We start from the raw sequence: 20,108 nt of genomic DNA on the forward strand, positions 1-20,108 counted from the left end.
TGGCGCGGTGTTTGAAAAAAAATAAAAAATAAATAATAATAATAAAAAAAATATATATATATATAAATGTATAAATATATTGGTGTCAAAATTTGCTCGTTAACGAAGGCGATAATTTTTTTTTCCAGTTTAACGTATTCAAATCATTTTACGTTGGGGCGGGGATGGCCACCCACTCACAACTGCTGCTTCTGTCACTTTTTCTCAAGACAAGAAGTAAATTTATTCATTCACAGAATGACTAAACAGGAGACGTTTCAGACACGCGCTCCACTTCACTTTATTATCAGGTGCAAGTTAAGCGAGCGTGGACGGTCCTGTGCTCAAAGGCGGCGCATAAACTATGTGCAAGCAGTGTCGTGGTCAGTTAATTCATGGAATTACCAAAAAAGGTGATTAAAGCTGACTTAAACTGTGCATGCATGTAATATATTTTATATATATTATATACAGGATATATTTATATGTATGCACGTCTAGAAATCAGCCCATCTCACTCATCTAACACATCCTATTTAACTCGTCAGTTAGTGTTTATTTGAGCACTTCTGTCAGTGAACGCCGCCTGCAAAACACTAAAATAAATATCGAAGAAATAATTCAGTTAAACAAGAAAGTAGCCTAAATAAGAAAAGTTAAATACCCCCTATCTAACGGACGCGAGCGACGCAGCCCGACAAAATACTCATTATAATCAGTGATGCTACACTGGATGCAGCACAACACGACATGATAAATCCCCATCCGGTCTGTGATGTAGGCTACTGACACAGAGTTCATATGTCCTGTATAGACACTAGACAGACTAAACCTGTCGCAACGCGGTTGTGTTGCGTCCGGTTTACTTTTCCGCCACCAAGCAAGCTCAATAACTTAGGCCGGCGACACACTGGATGCGTGGCGCAAGCGTCTCGCATATTTTGCGTGGCGCATATTGTCCGTTTTTAATTCGGCTCCCATGTTAACAGGTTAGAGCTTGCAGACTGCCTGCGTGAGACGCGCGTCTCAGGCGCGGCTCAAGCCGCGTGGAAAACGTGTGCATGCTAGAAATAGAACCGACGCCTATCTTTCACGGGACACGCGCGCGTGTTGGAAGCGTTTCCAGGCAAAATATAATAGGAAAATATATTTATATGTCATTTTGTACACAAATACATATTAATTCATGACATTTTGATGTTTGAAAGTCTATAGGTTGACATAAATTCAGATATAAATGTAATTAAAAAAATAAATAAATAATTATCGATTTTCAAATATTGCACCTGTCAAACATAGTATATTTTGCCGTCAAAACTGTTGACGGTGTCCTTTATCAGTAGGCGTAGTTGTAGGTGTGTAAAAAAAAGTTGATATTGTTGTCATAAAGACAAGATCCAGGTCTGTCGGCGGCCTCCCTCTATGTCACCTACAGCAGCAGCGCGCCGCATCAGGCACGCTTCTGGTGTGTAAAGACACAGAAGACGCCGCGCTCCTGGGACGCAGCAAACATGCCACGCTCACGCCACGCAGCCAGTGTGTCACCGGCCTAACTCTTCATCTGAACGTGCTCTCTTTGAAATAGGAATCGTTGCCATATTTCTTGTTACCATCGTTTATTCATCGCTGTCTCGTTTGTATTTGGCCAGTTTGGAGAAAGCCTCACCAAACCTGACCAGCCAGCGTTTGCGATCACGAGAACTTGTGCAAACGCCGATGGGTGACATGAATGCAGATGACTCCAGATCGGTGATGCGGTATTTGCTTTCCCAACAAGATCCATCGCCCAACACTAAATTCTAAATTCTAAATTCTAAATAAAATCTGCATATCTAAAGGAATGTTTGAGGTAATTTGTTACTTACCATAGACATAGAATTTGCAACTATTACAGTAATTACACTTATATACAAAACTTTGTATTATGCTTGCTATAGAGTTTGTGACGTCGCGTGCACTACCGCCAGTGGCAGTAGATAACCGCGGTAGCAACCGACCACCGCGGTGACGCGGTTGTTACGCCAACCGTCACAGCCCTAAGGCCGTGACATTTAAACGATGCCCAATTGGCACTAAGGGGCCTAAAGTGTGCCAAGAAAACATCCCCCACACCATTACACCACCACCAGCAGCCTGCACAGTGATAACAAGGCATGATGGATCCATGTTCTCATTCTGTTTACACCAAATTCTGACTCTACCTTCTGAATGTCTCAACAGAAATCAAGACTCATCAGACAAGGCAACATTTTTCCAGTCTTCAAATGTCCAATTTTGGTGAGCTCGTGCAAATTGTAGCCTCTTTTTCCTATTTGTAGTGGAGATGAGTGGTACCCAGTGGGGTCTTCTGCTGTTGTAGCTTCACAAATGCTTTGCTGCATACCTAGGTTGTAACGAGTGGTTATTTCAGTCAAAGTTGCTCTTCTATCAGCTTGAATCAGTCGGCCCATTCTCCTCTGACCTCTAGCATCAACAAGGCATTTTCGCCCACAGGACTACCACATACTGGATGTTTTTCCCTTTTCACACCATTCTTTGTAAACCCTAGAAATGGTTGTGCGTGAAAATCCCAGTAACTGAGCAGATTGTGAAATACTCAGACCGGGCCGTCTGGCACCAACAACCATGCCACACTCAAAATTGCTTAAATCACCTTTCTTTTCCATTCTGACATTCAGTTTGGAGTTCAGGAGATTGTCTTGACCAGAACCACACCCCTAAATGCATTGAAGCAACTGCCATGTGATTGGTTGATTAGATAATTGCATTAATGAGAAATTAAAAGGTGTTCCTAATAATCCTTTAGGTGAGTGTATATATATATATATATATATATATATATATATATATATATATATATATATATATATATATATATAAATATATAGATATATAGATATATAGATATCAGTTTTCATAATATATTGTAATGCTTTTATATGATTTAATGAATTTATATATGCATATTACAAAAAATATATATATTTTCTTATTAATAATGAACCTGTTTTTTTTTTTCTTTTTTGAGAAGTTTACACATTGTCTAATTCTTTATATATATATATATATATATATATATATATATATATATATATATATATATATATATATATATACACACACACACACACACACACACACATTATATGAACATAATTTCATCTTATAATTTCATAATTTCTGTTCAGCATAAGAAAGAGATTCACACAGGTTTGAGCTGTTAATGTTGCAAACCAAGGTTCAAATATCATTTGTCTCCTTTAACTAGTCATTGTGCAGAATTTATACAGTAGTATAATATATAGCAAAGTTAAGGCTGTGTAAGTAAAGCAAAGTTAACCTGTGACAAGTCTGTTTATAACCATTAACCAATGGTGACTTATTCAGGGTGCAAAAGCTCACCTCCTCCAAATGGAGCCCATATCACCCTGCGGATGCTCTTTACCCAGTCCTCCATGTCATTCTGTGTGCTGGCCATAAGTAGATATGTCTCATGGTTGGATGTCATTCGCTCCCTGTCGCCCCCTACAGAGAGAACATTGAAATAATGGTCATATGTTTGTTGGGTTGAGATTATTAAATACCACCAAAAAAATCAACAATAACATTTGACATGAAATATCAAAATGTAATATCAAAAGTCATCAATTGTAAGGGCCAGCTAAATTAAAATATCTTAAGCTTTATTAACTTTTAGTCTGAGAACCTTTCCTTTACAAAAGCAATAACAATTGGGTTTATTTGCTCGCTCATAGAAATTTCAACAAACTTTTCACTTGTCAACATCCAGATCTGACCTGGTCTTGGCCGTTAAAGCTGATTGCCAGAACATGCCTTTGTTTACTAAACCTCAATGACACTTCTGTGATCTGTCAGTGACCTTTGACTCAGAACCATTATTTACAGATGTACAGGTGTGTTGACATCTGTGAAGGGTGTTTAGTCTGCTGGGGAATGAAGTGTCTGTCTTGTTTGTGAGAACAGCATGCATGGGCCATTTGAGCTGGTTTATGAAATTAAAATGACCACTTTAATGGTAGAAAGTGTTAGACAAAGGATTTTCTCCTTAGGTTTTTTAAAGAAAGTTTTTTCACAGTTGTAATAATATATATATTTTTAATGACAGCATTGCAATAATGAATATGAGAATTTTTTTTTTACATTATACACTCTCAGAAAAAAAGGTACAAAGCAGTTTTTACTGAGAGTGTATAATGTAAAAAAAAATCTTATAATCATTATTTTAATGCTGACATTTTAAAGTGTACCTTTTGAAAAGGTATCGCCCCAGTGACAGCTTTTGTACCTTTTTTTTCTGAGTGTAGCAATGTAAACTTTAATGAAAGAAAAGAACGATCAAGAAATTGTCTTATTTATGCAAAATATAACTTATCAATTTAGACTGATGTTAAATATTTTATCAAATTAAAATTCAATAATTAACTTTTTTTGTTAGTTTTTATAAATTATTTTTTAAATGACCTTTTTTATTTGGCAGGTTTGAGATTCACCCACTAGAGAATAAAATGTCATTCAGAGAACTTAAGCTCTTATACCATGAGACCCTTTTGCATTTTAACTGAAATCTTTTTTAACAATGCTGATTCAAATGGTTAAAGCAAATAAACAGGACACATCAACACAAGTCTGATCGATACCAAATATATCTTGTTTTGCCCTTCATCCATATGGAAAGAGATGATTACCAGTCTTTAAAAGCATGTCTGACAGGTCCAATGCTTGCACTGAGGCAGATTTTTAAGAGTTAATGGAGATATGATTCGTGTGAAAGACTACATTATTCATTGTATTCATTTGTGTAGTTCTCCAGGGACTCTGCGCTGTCTTGAGCATCGATTTTCTACTGCAACAAGATCAGTTTGGCGCCCATTAAAAATGTATTTATGGACTGTCGAGAAGCAAATCAGATGGAAATCGTTGAAGTAACAACAACGGCAGCAGTGATTCCATCGACTTCTCTTGAAACGGAGCCATTGATCATTCAGAAATAGCTTTCGTGCACAACTGAGAGTGTTGTGGCTTTTTTTGTCATGGAGACTTGGAGCTAGACTAGAGACCAGAGGTGGGTAGTAACGAGTTACATTTACTTCGTTACATTTACTTGAGTAATTGTGACGAGTGGGGCGGGGCCGAGGGACATGGGAGCGAGGCCGGGGGAGTGATTGGAGATGAACTACACCTGTTCGTCCCACCGGTCTCGAGGCCCATGGAGGAGATGGAAGGATATAAAACTGGAGCGACGACAGTGAAGGACGAGAGAGGACCAGGCCTGGGCTTTTAGTTGTGTTTTGGTTTTTATTTTATGCGCACCAGTCGTCCGTGAGGGGCTGGTGCGCTGTTTTGTGTTTATTTTGTTATTAAAATGTTTTTGATTGTCCGCCGGTTCCCGCCTCCTTCTTCCGGATGAATATGAAGGTTGATATCGTTACAGTGGTGCCGAAGCCCGGGAGAAGGAGGGACGCGCTGCTGAAGATCCCTCGCCGCTGTGGTGAATCCGCGGTGCCATCGAGCTGGCGAGGAGTGTGCCGCCATGGACGCTCGAGGCGGTGGACTGGAGCGAGTTGCCGGGGACGGGCGAGCTCGCTACCGGCCGCCCACGATGTGGAGAGACGGCTGCCGTCCGTGAGGGAGCGGAGGAGTCGGCGCCGTTCGCCAGGTGGCCGGAGCCTGCTGCCTCCGCCGGAACGGGGAGGAGCAGGGAACGGGGGACTCCTGCCGGCTGCCCAAAACCGGAGGAGCCGTCGCCGTCCACCGGGCGGCGGAGGAGTGTCGTGCCGTCCGCCGAGGGCCGTCCAGTGCCACCGCCAGGCACCGCGGAGGAGATCGCCCAGCTGGTGGAGGGCCGAGCAGCGGTGCGTCTGGGAACCGGAATTTTTTTTTTTTTTTTTTTTTTTTTCCTCTCTCCCCTCTCTCGTCTCTGTCGCTCCTCCTTCCATCTCCTTTTCTCTCGCCTCGCCTGTCCTACCCCCAGGTTCCCGCAGGTCCCCGGGAGCGGCCCCCCCGGAGGGAGGGGGGGGGGGGGAGTAGAGCGCAGTCTCGGGAGTACCCCCCGGCCTGCGAGGGGCGATGGGGGTATGTGACGAGTGGGGCGGGGCCGAGGGACATGGGAGCGAGGCCGGGGGAGTGATTGGAGATGAACTACACCTGTTCGTCCCACCGGTCTCGAGGCCCATGGAGGAGATGGAAGGATATAAAACTGGAGCGACGACAGTGAAGGACGAGAGAGGACCAGGCCTGGGCTTTTAGTTGTGTTTTGGTTTTTATTTTATGCGCACCAGTCGTCCGTGAGGGGCTGGTGCGCTGTTTTGTGTTTATTTTGTTATTAAAATGTTTTTGATTGTCCGCCGGTTCCCGCCTCCTTCTTCCGGATGAATATGAAGGTTGATATCGTTACAGTAATTTTTTGGGGTAACTAATACTTTTCGGAGTATATTTAAAGATGGGTACTTTATACTCTTACTTGAGTAATTTTTTGGGGAAAAATCTGTACTTTTACTTCGTTACTGTGGGCGTCACTCCTCTCGTTACTTTATCTGCAATAAATGTTATAAATGCTTCAGTTTGTTCCAAACGCGCCGTCTACTTTTCTCTGGGCAATGAGTGATGCCCATTCGTGAATGATTCATTCTTTTGAGTCAATTCTGTTCAAAGGCTTGATCAAACCAATTGGCAAACGAGTGAATTGGTTCATGAATCAGTTTGAATGAGTCGTTCAGTTCCCTGCCGCGCGCGCTGAGTGTCTGAAGCAGTTCACTCAGAGTTTTAATGTTTAAGAACATCAGCAGCGTTGAAAACGTGGCTATGGAACTGCACTGAAATGAAAGCAAATCTGCAAAGGCTATTATTTGCTAGCGATGGAGATCCTTATTAGATGAACACCGCGTGTGCTGTCTACTGTTTAACAGGTAATAACTTGGGCTACATTCGATTACAGTACACGATACCACTGTGACATTAGTTTGTTGTACGTGTGTGGCTTATAACAGAGGGGAGTCAAGTTGAATGCAGCTTCCAAAAGACAAAAAATAGCCGATTATGATTTTATTAATTTTAATACAATCACACTGGTGCAAGTACGTTCAGCGAGTCATATTATCAGCTGCTAAATTCAGATCTGTGATTGCTTGCTGGCGCTGAGCCAGAGATAGATGCGTTTATACAGCGCTGCACATTATAACAAATCACACATGATTCTTTTGAGCTTATTAAAGCATTTGCCAATCAGAGGCGTTCAGATGAGTCATCGCTAAAATGCCGGTGCTTCCTTCACTCGATCACTGACTGAATACCTCTTTCTGGCGAATTCTCTCGCAGGAACAACAAAGTGCAGATGTGTGTACGAATCTTTAATTAAGATATTGATTTCACAGTGTTAACAGTTTCAGTGATTTTAATGGGAGTTTCTGAGAGTGATTGAAATCTAGACTGTCAGTGAAAATGATCTTTAATAATGTAAATGTTATTTGCTCTCTTTCTGAACAATGAAAGATTAGTAGCAATATTTATATCACATTAACTTTCAATGTTAAATTCACATTTAATATAAAGTCAGTCGTATTAAAAATATGTTATGGCATGACACCTATATCTGTTACTTAAGTAAACAGACAGGGTTTTATAATAAATTACATAAATTGGAGTAAAGGCTGATGAAATATATACATTTATACACACACACATACATTAAATACATTTTATCTATATATCTAAATAAAAATAGGCTCAGTATATATGACCAAAAGTAACTAGTAACTAACTACTTGAGTAGATTTTTTATCCGATACTCTTTTACTCTTACTCAAGTAACTATTCAAGACTAGTACTTTTACTTTTACTTGAGTAAATATTTCTAGAAGTACTTTTACTTTTACTTGAGTACAGTTTTTGGGTACTCTACCCACCTCTGCTAGAGACTAGACTAGAGCAAATTTGCAGTAGTTTCATTAATGAAATACGTCTGTTTGCCTTCAATTGGGTAGCCAAAGAAGGTGTTACATTTACAAACCCTGCCCTGTATTACAAGTTCTAGGATTAAAAGTTTGCATACTGAGGTGAATTAGACATGGCAATGGAATATTGGAGCAAAAAACATTCAAGCAAGCATAACATTTTTAGAAGGAAATCCTCCAACAAAAGAGAAAAGCAAGCATTGTGAGCTGTCTCAAACGGTCTGCATGGGCCTTTTGTTTCTGTACCTTTAAAAGTTATTACACATGTAAATGGCCTTTGTTATGATACAGTTGGTCATCATGTCACCTATTAAGATGCATTTTCTTGAACTAAAACAAATAAAACCATTCAAAGAATATCTGAAAAGTCGACACAACTCATCTCATTACATTTCGGAAACTTGCACTAGTGTTTCTGCATCCACACCTGTTTTACAAATGAAGGAGACAAAGGCTGGAATGCTGAGCTGCAGCCCACTGCCTGAGGCTGGAGATGAATGGAGGGTAAGATAACGGCAACTTAAGCCAAGACTGAAGTGTCATGGCATATGCATCGACCGACCCGCTCACACAGGAATACATGCGTGCAACTAAGGGTAGACTCAACAGGGGTCCTGCTTGAGCACAGTTAACAGAACATCTGCTGCGGTCTCATCTTCCTAATACTTGAGCAAATATAACAACTCACGCACACTCACACAAGAGGCCTGAACAGACTGTCTGATGACCAACAATGACTGCTAACTAATTAACACAGCACCTGTTTCATACTACACAATGCTTTTATTTACTCACCTTTATTAAAACTCATGGCGTTATAAAATTATGAATTTTAATGTCAGATTTGTTTAAACTACTTTTTATCATGCTTTTGTTGACATTTTTGGAGTTCAGCAACATCCATCCCCATTCACTTTGACTGTATGGATTAAAATGGATTGAAATGGTAAACAAGTGAAAAAAAGTACAGGTTTCTCCACCACAAACCTCAAAATAAGCAGTTATGCAACAACAAAATGAAAAGTCTGCCTTTAGTTTGGTTCAAAGGGCCGGATGCCATTCACAAAAAAAGAGACTCTAATCTAGGACAGTGCCTCACATGGAACTTTAGTACCAAACTAAAACAAATAAGTCTAACTATCCCACATTTCCCTCAAAACAATGTCAGCATTGCTTCTACTGCCCCATGATTCTCTTTTCAATCATTTTACCCCATAAAACAGCACTAACCTGCACTCTAGCTCACTTTAGAGACCCCTGACCCCACTCTTAATACCCACAGATACTCTAATAGATTACCTTCCTCTCTAATGAATTTAACGATCTATGACCCATGCACTCTACCCTCTCCTCCATCACCTGGTTGTACATTAACGCTAATGTGGCTCTTTAAGCTACTTTTCCCATGAGTACAGATAGAGGCGACCCATCCACATAAGTCGTGGCCTAGTGGTTAGAGAGTTTGACTCCTAACCCTAGGGTTGTGGGTTCGAATCTTGGGCCGGCAATAACACGACTTAGGTGCCCTTGAGCAAGGCATCGAACCCCCAACTGTTCCCCGGGCGCCGCAGCATGAATGGCTGCCCACTGCTCCGGGTGTGTGTTCACAGTGTGTGTGTGTGTGTGTGTGTGTTCACTGCTCTGTGTGTGTGTGCACTTTGGATGGGTTAAATGCAGAGCACGAATTTTGAGTATGGGTCACTATACTTGGCTGGATGTCACTTCACTAACGCTATTCTATTATCAGCAACCTTTTCACAAATATAAACGGAAGCTTTGAAGTTCTGAATTCTCCATCCATCGTTTGGCTTCTCTCTACCTCGCAGCGGGAGAGTGACGAGCTCTCAAGGGTTCATTATGAACCAGGCTTTCACAAGCCTGCTGCCATTGATCCTGGTGCCAATTCACATACTCAGGAGACTAACGAGAGCCCTTTGTGCCCGCTGAGCGTTCAACAATCACCCATCTTCATGACCAGGGCAGGGCTGAGCCAGTTAGCAAACCATAATGTGCCAAGCACGATGTCATCGCTGACAGACCTGCTCCAGCGATCTTCAATAAATGAGGCTAATATGCATATGGATGAGCTAATTACATTTAAAATAACATCACTACATAACTCTGCCAAATATTGCATCATGCGTGCTTGTTGGTGTGCATGTTTTTCCAGACACACTGCTTACACACTAAAAAGCACTTATGCAGATGAGAAATGAATTATAGATATGCGTCATACTTGCAAAACAGTATAATCATTTTTGAGGATTTATAAGTTCATTTTGCCCTATATAATGTTGCACCAATAAATATGCATGTATGACCTATATATTTATTGGCACCCTTAAAGAAATAGTTCACCCAAAAATGAAAATGTGCTGAAAATGTACACACACTTAGGCCATTTAAGATGTAGATGAGTTTGCTTCTTCATTGTAACAGATTTGGAGAAATTGCAGTACATCACTTGCTCAGCAATGGATCCTTGTTTAGAACTGTTTTGGACTATTTTCGTTCGTAAATGGTTCTTGATTTGTGCATATTTCTCTCCTGATTCAGACAAGATGACTTTTTCACTGGAGAAAGCAATATTATGTATAGATTTACTGATATTTTAGCAACAGTTTGAAGATAGCCTATCATCTTAAAATCATATTGATGGATTTGTTTCTTACAAACACACAGCTTTATTCTTCACAAGATGCTAGTAGATGGACTGGAGTGGTGTGGAGTATTGTGGTGTTTTTATCAGTTTGGACTCTCATTCTGATGGCACCCATTCACTGCAGAGCATCCATTGGTGAGCAAGTGATGTAATGACACATTTCAACAAATCTATTCCAATGAAACAAATTCATCTGCATCTTGGATGTCCTGAAGGTGAGTACATTTTCAGCAAATTATCATTTTTGGGTGAACCATTCCTTTAACTAGGAATTCATATACAGACACTTAGTACTAAGTAACACTAAGTAAACATACACCACATAAGGCAGTATATTTCTTTATAGAGAACCATCTGACAGTGTGTTTGACTACTGGAGAGAAGGTTTACCTAGTGTAATGTATAGTCCTAGCAAGAACCATCAGTGCATGGTGTGTGTGCAATAAACAACATGAGAATGAGCCCCTGACACACACATTCCTCTCATGCTAAGTGTGTTTATCAGTGTGTGCTGCTCCTATGGAATTCTCACATATGAAATAATCCATCACATGCACAAACCTTAAAACATCCCAGAAAGACAAACAAAAATGCTTCATCTAAAACAACTGTCAAGTTTATGTCCCACTGACATAATAAATCTAGACACATAGAACAGTGCCCTTATAATGTAAAGACCCAGGATGCATTATTGCATTATATCTGTGATCATTTTTAAGCATTCATCTATGCACATATATCAAGTTAACCGTCCACAATGGATACAATGAGTATTTCTTATTAAATATATACATTTTATCATTTAGTTAATTTGATCACTCTGTATATCACAGTTACATGTCATCGCATCATGAAATGTTAATAAACATTACATATTTAAGATTTACTAAAATCTGTGTAAAATGAGCTTATAATTGCATGTGGCACAATGGAAAGCCACATGATTACTTCAAGTTCACCAACAACTGTAGTCAATAATAAGCTACTATAATAACTAGATAGAGCACATAAACACCTATTAATGTGGGTTGAACTTGATAACATAAATGTAATATATAACTTAAAAATGCAACATAAAACACTACAATATACAAACTAATAACAAAAATAAACTTTTTAAATAAACCTTAAATGTAACTGTTCACACAAGGTGCCAATACCAATTTCTCCATAAATAATGAAGTGATTCATACATTTTACAGTAATGAGATCAATTCTATTCTATAACAATAATAATAATTTTGTTTAACATTGTTTTCGTAATACATGCAGGATGAGGTAGAGGGATAAAAATAGTTAAAACGCGTCGCGAGACGCTTGCATCTATTTTTTGAAACGCAAGAACAAACGCATTCAATATGAACTCACCCTTAGAGATTCTTGACATTTAAACGTCACATTTGCGATTTCAGTCCAGTCTTGTTTACACTCTGTGAAATCTCCCACGCAACAGTTCCAGTCTCAGATTTTGCGCGCTTCAAAATGAAACCACAACACATGTCAACACTATAAAATAACGCCTCAGTATGCAAACTAACCCTCTGGTATCCAGCTGCGGGTAGTTGTTACATGCGTGTGGACTCAAAGTACTACAGAAATAACCTATGTTCCAAACGGCCGCGCGCGCTGCTTCTCACACCAGCACCTCGCGCGCACCGGCAACGCTCGCTGTCAGTCCCTCCCTCCCTCACGCGCTCGGTGCGATGACAGCTGCGTGACGTCATACAGACCGATGTCTCTAAATGGAGGACGCTGTTGTTCATTTACTTTATTGCATTTATTTCATTTCTTTAGATATAAAGGCTCACCTTTTAAAAATACAAAAAAGTATTTTAAAGCACAACAACAACAACAATGTAACTTGTATTCTTATTATGTGTCTATTACCCCATCTCATATACAAGCACGACTGCAATAAAGATGTTTTTTTTTAGGGGGTGGGGCGTGGAGTGGGGTAAATTTCTATACTGGCAAAACGATTCACTTATTACATGCTATAAACTAGTTAAATGAAGCATATATTTATTTTCATGATGCAAATCATAAAAAAACAACATCCTGACCTCCTGACACACTGGCTTGGCTGACTCCTTGTTCAGTCATCTATTCAGCATTCCCTGCATTCTTCCTGTTTCCCTGATATAGAAATGCACACCCTCCTTCCTCAGGATATCCTGAACAACTGCAGTATTTCTGATCTTACTCATCTTTGGATTCACCATGAGTAAAGCGATTAGCAATATTTTTCCTCCACGAACAACGCGTCCGCTGTGTCCATCCAGTAAGTTGGTTACTAACAATTGACCCAGACAAAGTCTTATTCATCTCATTAAATTAAATGAGATCTTCAGGATGGTGGTTTGGTGGCATAGTAAATCTCAGGGCTAATGTCTGTCACGCATGCCTGTGGGTTTAACATCAACTGCACTGACATAATCAACTGAAGGTCTTTATTCAGATGTCAATGGAGTCTAGGAAGCATTTTCCACGCAGCTGTCTGGAGGCATTCACAGGCTGCACTGTGTGAACGGATTGTTATGCAAACATACTTTGACTCCTGAAAGATTTTCTAGTGTGTATTGTCTTCCCTTTCTCTCTCTTTCCAAGGAGCAGGACAGCAAAGAACCCATATAACCTTTAGACACGAGTAACAGAAAGAAATTACTAGCCTAGCCTTTGCAAGAAACCCAGTGACCTCATTTGTACTGTTTCTTCCTGTTTATTCCTCCATAACATCCGGGATGTGCTGCGCGTGTTTTTTGCTGACCACCAGAATCCAAATAATCAACTTGAGTCAAAATAGAGATCTTAACTAGTCCACACATTTACAACCAATTTGATGTTTAATACTGAATACAGCCATAAAAGCAATACTTTCAACCAATGGGATTTGACTGTGGGTGGGACTACTAAGTGTAATGTTACAAAGTTCAAAACTAAAGTGTCACAATCATGTCTTCTTAGGAAAATAACTTTGATTATCATGAAAATGAAGTGATTTATTGCTTCCTCCTTCAGAAATTGTATTTGATCTAATCTGAAGACCGTCATGAAAGAAGTCTTATATAACCTATTATATTGACTATGATAGCCACAATGGAGAGGAAAAGGATACATTCAAAACTCAAAGTGATTTCCACATTATGCTTAACCTTTTCTGCATTCTACTGCACTACTTTTACTTTTCTACACACACATACAGTATGTATATATATATATATATATATATATACATATATACAGTACAGACCAAAAGTTTGGACACATCTTCTCATTCAAAGAGTTTTCTTTATTTTCATGACTATGAAAATTGTAGAGTCACACTGAAGGCATCAAGGGCTATTTGACCAAGAAGGAGAGTGATGGGATGCTGGGCCAGATGACCTGGCCTCCACAGTCACCGGACCTGAACCCAATGGAGATGGTTTAGGGGTGAGCTGGACCGCAGACAGAAGGCAAAAGGGCCAACAAGTGCTAAACATCTCTCGGGGAACTCCTTCAAGACTGTTGGAAGACCATTTCAGGTGACTACCTCTTGAAGCTCATCAAGAGAATGCCAAGAGTGTGCAAAGCAGTAATCAGAGCAAAAGGTGGCTACTTTGAAGAACCTAGAATATGACATATTTTCAGTTGTTTCACGCTTTTTTGTTATGTATATAATTCCATATATATATCCACATGTGTTAATTCATAGTTTTGATGCCTTCAGAGTGAATCTACAATTTTCATAGTCATGAAAATAAAGAAAACTCTTTGAATGAGAAGGTGTGTCCAAACTTTTGGTCTGTACTGATATATATATATATATATATATATATATATATATATATATATATATATATATATATATATATATATATATATGCTAGATGGACATTTTTGACTACTACACTGCTGTCTTTTGAAAAATGTGCTGTTTAAGACACTTTTGCCTTTTGAAAGGCCGCTTAAGTCACTTTTAGGTCTGTGTAAATCAATGCTTCGCACTTGTAATTCGACTTTTTAATGCTGCACATTGACATGAATCTACAGTAATCCCAATCACAGAAAATAATAAAAAATGAATCTTTAATTTTTCAATGTGACAGAAATCTAGAAGGATTAACAGAAAAGGGTAAAGAAAGACTAAAAAAGGAACACTAAACAGCTTCAAATGACAACAATACCTATAACTATCAGCGATACTATTCTGCCAGATTCCAACAGTGAGTAATTAGCAACAGATGACCAATCATAATCAGCCTCAACGCTTACCTCATTAAATATTCATGAGCTTTACAGAGCCACAACTACATTAGTTTTTGCATCTCGTCCAGTCATTGGGTTTCAAGTGTGCATACACAAATTTGTGTGAAATCAACATACAAACTTTTTCATTAATAATTATACTCTATTAACTTTTGTACTTTTATTATTTATTCGGAACTCGCAAAAAATAAAATAATAAAATAAAAATACACATACCTGTACTCTGAGTGGCCAAATTTAATTCCATCTTAAATATATTTCAATGCTTATTTAAAACAATCCAAATTCATTAACATTAGAAAGAGGATATAAGAACAAACTACGATGCAAAGTTCTCCTGTTCGCACAAATATGAAATAGTTCACGCAATGATTGCTCAATGAGACAAAATGTGATTAATAACACCTTTTAACTTTTAGTTTTACAAAAGTATTGGGTTTAAAATGATCCTTAACAATGTCAAGTATGACAAACCCAAAACATTGATTTTTGGACACGATGATTGGCTAAAATTCGCATATGAGCACAACAGTGACAGTCCTTCTTGATTCAAGCTTCATTACTGTAGTTCTGCAGGCAGTTGTCTGATACTGTTTACTGTTGCCTGTTGTCAGGGAATCACCTCTGTGGCAAAGGAATGAGGAGGATTGTTTACAGTAATTTCCAGCTAGCATGTTCCATGTTCCACGACTCCTGCAAACAAAACATATTTCTCCTTCTCTGCTCTTTCTTTCCGAGTCTCATACAGCACAATACAGCATACAACACAAGCTCTAAGGGACGAACTCTTTCTCCTAGCGCTAATGTGGCATGAATGATTGATGCTGTTGCGTGGAAAGCTCGCCGTTTCTGACTGCACTCTGAGTCCAGTGACACACTGAATCAATTCTTGTAGCTGTCATACTGATATCAAATCGCTCCACTGCACATTGCTATAGAAAATTCAGCATTACGTCATTATATCACAGTTACTGCAGTTGCAGATCGTGACCTTAGTAAAACAGTCTTGATAAGGAGTGGCATGAAGGATTTAGACAAGCTCACAAACAGACTGTTGTGTTCGGGCCTAATAATCTTAACCTGGATTTAAAACCCATGTCAGGGCTTAAGCAGTAAACACGTCTGCATTAGTCAAAGCACATAAAACAATTTCATTGCGTTCTGTGTGTATTACGTCTGATTATAACAACATTTAATAATGCAAATAAACCAGGTTGTGGTCTTTAAAGCATATCGTTTGAGCGCAGAGACCATCGTCATGATAAATATGAAACATAATTGATGAGAATTGGATGGATTGCCTGTCCAGCAGCCCAAGTAACGGTCAGAAGATAACACAGTCATTTTGAAACTAGATCTTAGAAAGTCATGGAACAAATCCAACACTTGATTAAAAATCCATTTGACTCTGTGCATTTTATATTCCAGATGATAGAGAGAGCATCCATTTTTCCTCTAGCATTGTAACAGACGTGTGGTATAAATGAGTTTATCTAAACGTTATCATGGTTTTTGGAAGAGCAAACTGCTTTTTTTAAAAGGTTTAAACATTTAAAAATGATTAAACATAAATATTATTTAAATAATTTATAATATAAAATCAAATGCCAATATCAATAAATAATTAACATTAATATAAATTATTTTATATTATAAAAAATAATATAAAAATAAAATAAAGTGAATTAATAAATATACAATTATTAATTAAATTGTAGTAATATATATATATATATATATATATATCTATATATATATATATATATATATATCTATATATATATATATATATATATATATATATATATATATATATATATATAATTTATTAAAAACAGAACAATAAGTGTCCCATTACATTACCTTGCCCAAGGTCACTAAATGGCCTAAGTAGTTTTGCATGCTCAATTCCTAGTTACCGGTAATTTACATTAATTACGAAATAATTGCAATGTTTTTAAATCATAAATATTTTTTGATTCATAAATTAATATAAATAATAATATATAACCAATTAAATTATATTAAAATGATTCAACAATATTAAACATATTTAAACACATATCAATAGAAAATATTTTATAATTCTTTAAATAGATAAATATTTATTTATATATTATTACATGTTGGTTAGAGAGTCAGACTTGTAACCTGAAGGTTGTAGGTTCGAGTCTCAGTGCCAGACGGAGTTATAGGTGAGGGGGAGTGAATGAAAAAACGCTCTCTTCCACGATCAATATCCATGACTGAAGTGCCCTTGAGCAAGGCAATGAACCCCCAATTGCTCTCCGGGCTCTGGAGCAAATAGCTGCCCACTGCTGAATACAAAATTCCTAGATAATTAATATTAATTTGATTAAATTATTAGAATCATTAACAAATAAATAATTCATAAATTATTATAAATTATAATATAAAAAACATATCCTGTAAAAATCCTGTTGTCCAAATTTACTGCAAAATTAAGAGATGGGTAATAAAAATATATCATTAAAGAAAAATTATTATCTTGTAAACCCCATGGCCTTTCACTTCTTTCTAAGGTGAGGGAACAGATTTGTAGGTATAATTTACAGATGTCAGATAAGGTAAATGATTGGCTATTCACAGTCCCTGCTCTCCACCAATCAGCTGCACAGATAACAAAGCAGGCCATTGTTTCATCAGTAAATCTTTGACTGACACTGTCTCAATCTCACACTTCTCTCTGCAAACCCAAGTGAATGGTGCTATTCTGTTGTACACTCATTTGTGATTTGACAGAAGTCAGTGGAAGTGGCTATTGTGATATACAAAATACTATATACTATAAACTATATATATATATATAATAAAAGATAATAGATGTTTTGTTAATATAGGATCAAAGGTAAACAGAAGTCTTCCTAGACAATCCTCTAATTAAAGTCTTTAAGGGTCTGTCTCTGACTGCAGTGAAATAAAAGTGTCAGAGCTCCTGCCAGACAGTCTCTGGGCCAGTGTCTGTGTTTGAGGTACCCTGAGACTTTAACAACTTAAAACCCACACCATCTGCCAGTGATGGCATGGAGCGATGGGGAGACAGGCTCTTCTGAAGCAACTAGACAGACTGTCACGACACAGGACTCTGAAAGAAAGCAGAGTGTAGTTTCATGGGAATAACAAAAGCAATGAGACCTGAGGTTTTAGATGGAAGAAATACACCAAAATCTGGTAAATTCTCCTCCAAAACAGACACTCTCTTTCTGACCAAATTTTAAGTCTGCATTATATTCTAAAAATGCAATCCCATAAAAAGTGGAAAAATCTATCCAAGATGGTGGAAAATGTTGATTCTAAATATAATGCATTATTTATATTTAAATCATTTAATATTCGAACTACTTTTCAAAAGTTTGTTAATAAGATTTTTTTAAATAAATGTATAATTTTATTTAACAAGGATGCATTAAAATAATAAATTTCTGTAACTAAGAGGTGTTCTTGAAAACTTTTTCAAATCCTCCAAGATGAGTAGAACCATTTCCATAAAAATATTAAGCAGTACAACTGTTTTCAAAAATGCTGATAATAAAAAATGTTTCTTCAGGAGCAAATCAGCATGTTAGAATGATTTCAGAATGATCATGTGACACTGTAGACTGGAATAATGATGCTGAAAATTCAGCTTTGCATCACAAGGATACATTTCATTTTAAAATATATTAAAATAGAATACAGTTATTTTAAAGTAAAAAATTATTTTGCAATTTTACAGTTTTTATTGTACTATAATTAAATAAATGCAGCCTTGGTGAGCATAAAAGACTTCAAAAGAAACAAAAAACATTTAAATGGTATTTTATATGAATTTTAAAAATGATAAAACATACTTTTCTACACATGAAGGCATGTATATATGTTTATGTACTGTATGTCTCTTCCTGTGCATGTCTTTGGTCCAAGGTTTTGTCAAATATGAGCTTGTCTGCTCTTTAATGAGTGACCTGAGCTATAAGACGGCCCGAACCAGGTGGAACCAAACAAAAGGGTTATAGTGAGCAGCAATTACTGTCACATACCTTCTGTCACAACGCCCCCTCACCCTTAAATACTCCATTATGTGCATTCCCATCATTGACTTTGCTAATCCTAAAGATCAACAGTCATTTTGTTAACAAAACCACCACATAAATGAGCCCATTGTTGCATGGGAATCATTTTGGGGTCGCACCAACAATGCAAAGATACAGATAATTCTTTTTTCTTATGTTGCTCTCAAAATAGTGTTGTGAAACGCTGCAAATATTTGATTTAGATGCTCGCTGCACACTAAGGAAGCACCAGGAGTTGGCAGGAAAAAGGATAATTGCTGTATAGCATTGTTTGCCCAGGATAGACATAACATATTTCATACATCCTGGTCGAGCTTCAACTCCTCTCAGCTACCATGAAGAGTTTTTAAAAGCCTAAAGAGAGCCGCTAAGGATTATTCAAGGGGATATCAAGCAAATATTAGGTTTGTATCATTTAAACAGAGTTGCATAACACACACTCTACAGTGAAAGTGAGGTTCTCAAAGAGACAGCTGAAATCCATCAACACATCTGAGAACATCATGATGAAGAAACACAGAAACTAGCACTGTTCTGAGGGAAAAGCGAGCGAGAAAGAAAGCAGAGACAGTTCGTTGTGACTAATTGTTTATGAAATTGTCTAAATTCATAAATAATGTCCCATTAGACAGACACAAAGGGCCCAAACATAATTATCGCTACAAATAAAACCACTCTGCCAACTGTGAGCACTCAAATTAATCTACCGTTTACCTGAACGGTTTATAGAAAATGACTAGCCTAAATTTATGTTGTTACAATCAGTATGAATGCAAATTATGAAGCATATTGAATTATGAAACTTATGAATTACAATGCAAGCTAAATACATACACACACACACACACACAATCTACTTTGAAAAATCAGCCTAAATCAATATTTGCAGCAAATCTTGTAACTCATTCTAGCATCTCAGAAGCTTTTCATCTGCAGCCACTGTACAAGTTAACAGCAGAATTACCTGCAGATGCAGACAGACACCCGGATGTCCCAAATGGAGATAGCTGATGTCCAACCGGTTGCATCACCTCCATTATCAAGCAGGGCTCCTGCTCTACCTATCCCTGAGAAGAGGCCTCAGAAGTGGGGAAGAGCTGGAAGAAAAGTGGGTCTTCCAGGAGACTATAGGCCTGCAGATTTGAGGAGTGCTGCTTTGGTCCATAGTGAGGGCCG

The 20,108-nt window shown here is 37.9% G+C and overlaps 1 protein-coding gene across 4 annotated transcripts in view; it reads right to left on the reverse strand.

The window, feature by feature from the left end:
- LOC132130045 (rho GTPase-activating protein 24-like) overlaps window positions 1-20,108 on the reverse strand; it is an 89,630-nt gene that overhangs the window by 21,537 nt on the left and 47,985 nt on the right. The window contains exons 1-2 of one of the 4 annotated variants that reach the window (XM_059541646.1): window positions 19,897-20,100; window positions 3,382-3,504 (exon numbers count right to left, since the gene is read on the reverse strand). In XM_059541646.1, coding sequence (XP_059397629.1) covers window positions 3,382-3,504; window positions 19,897-19,969 — 196 coding nt within the window. In that variant the 5' untranslated portion in view covers window positions 19,970-20,100. Of the gene's footprint in view, window positions 1-3,381; window positions 3,505-11,979; window positions 12,267-19,896; window positions 20,101-20,108 lie in introns of those variants that run through there. The other 3 variants (XM_059541647.1, XM_059541648.1, XM_059541645.1) reach the window with 3 other exon arrangements.

This window comes from Carassius carassius, chromosome 47, assembly GCF_963082965.1.
Source record: "Carassius carassius chromosome 47, fCarCar2.1, whole genome shotgun sequence".
In the NCBI taxonomy this organism is placed as follows: Eukaryota; Metazoa; Chordata; class Actinopteri; order Cypriniformes; family Cyprinidae; genus Carassius; species Carassius carassius.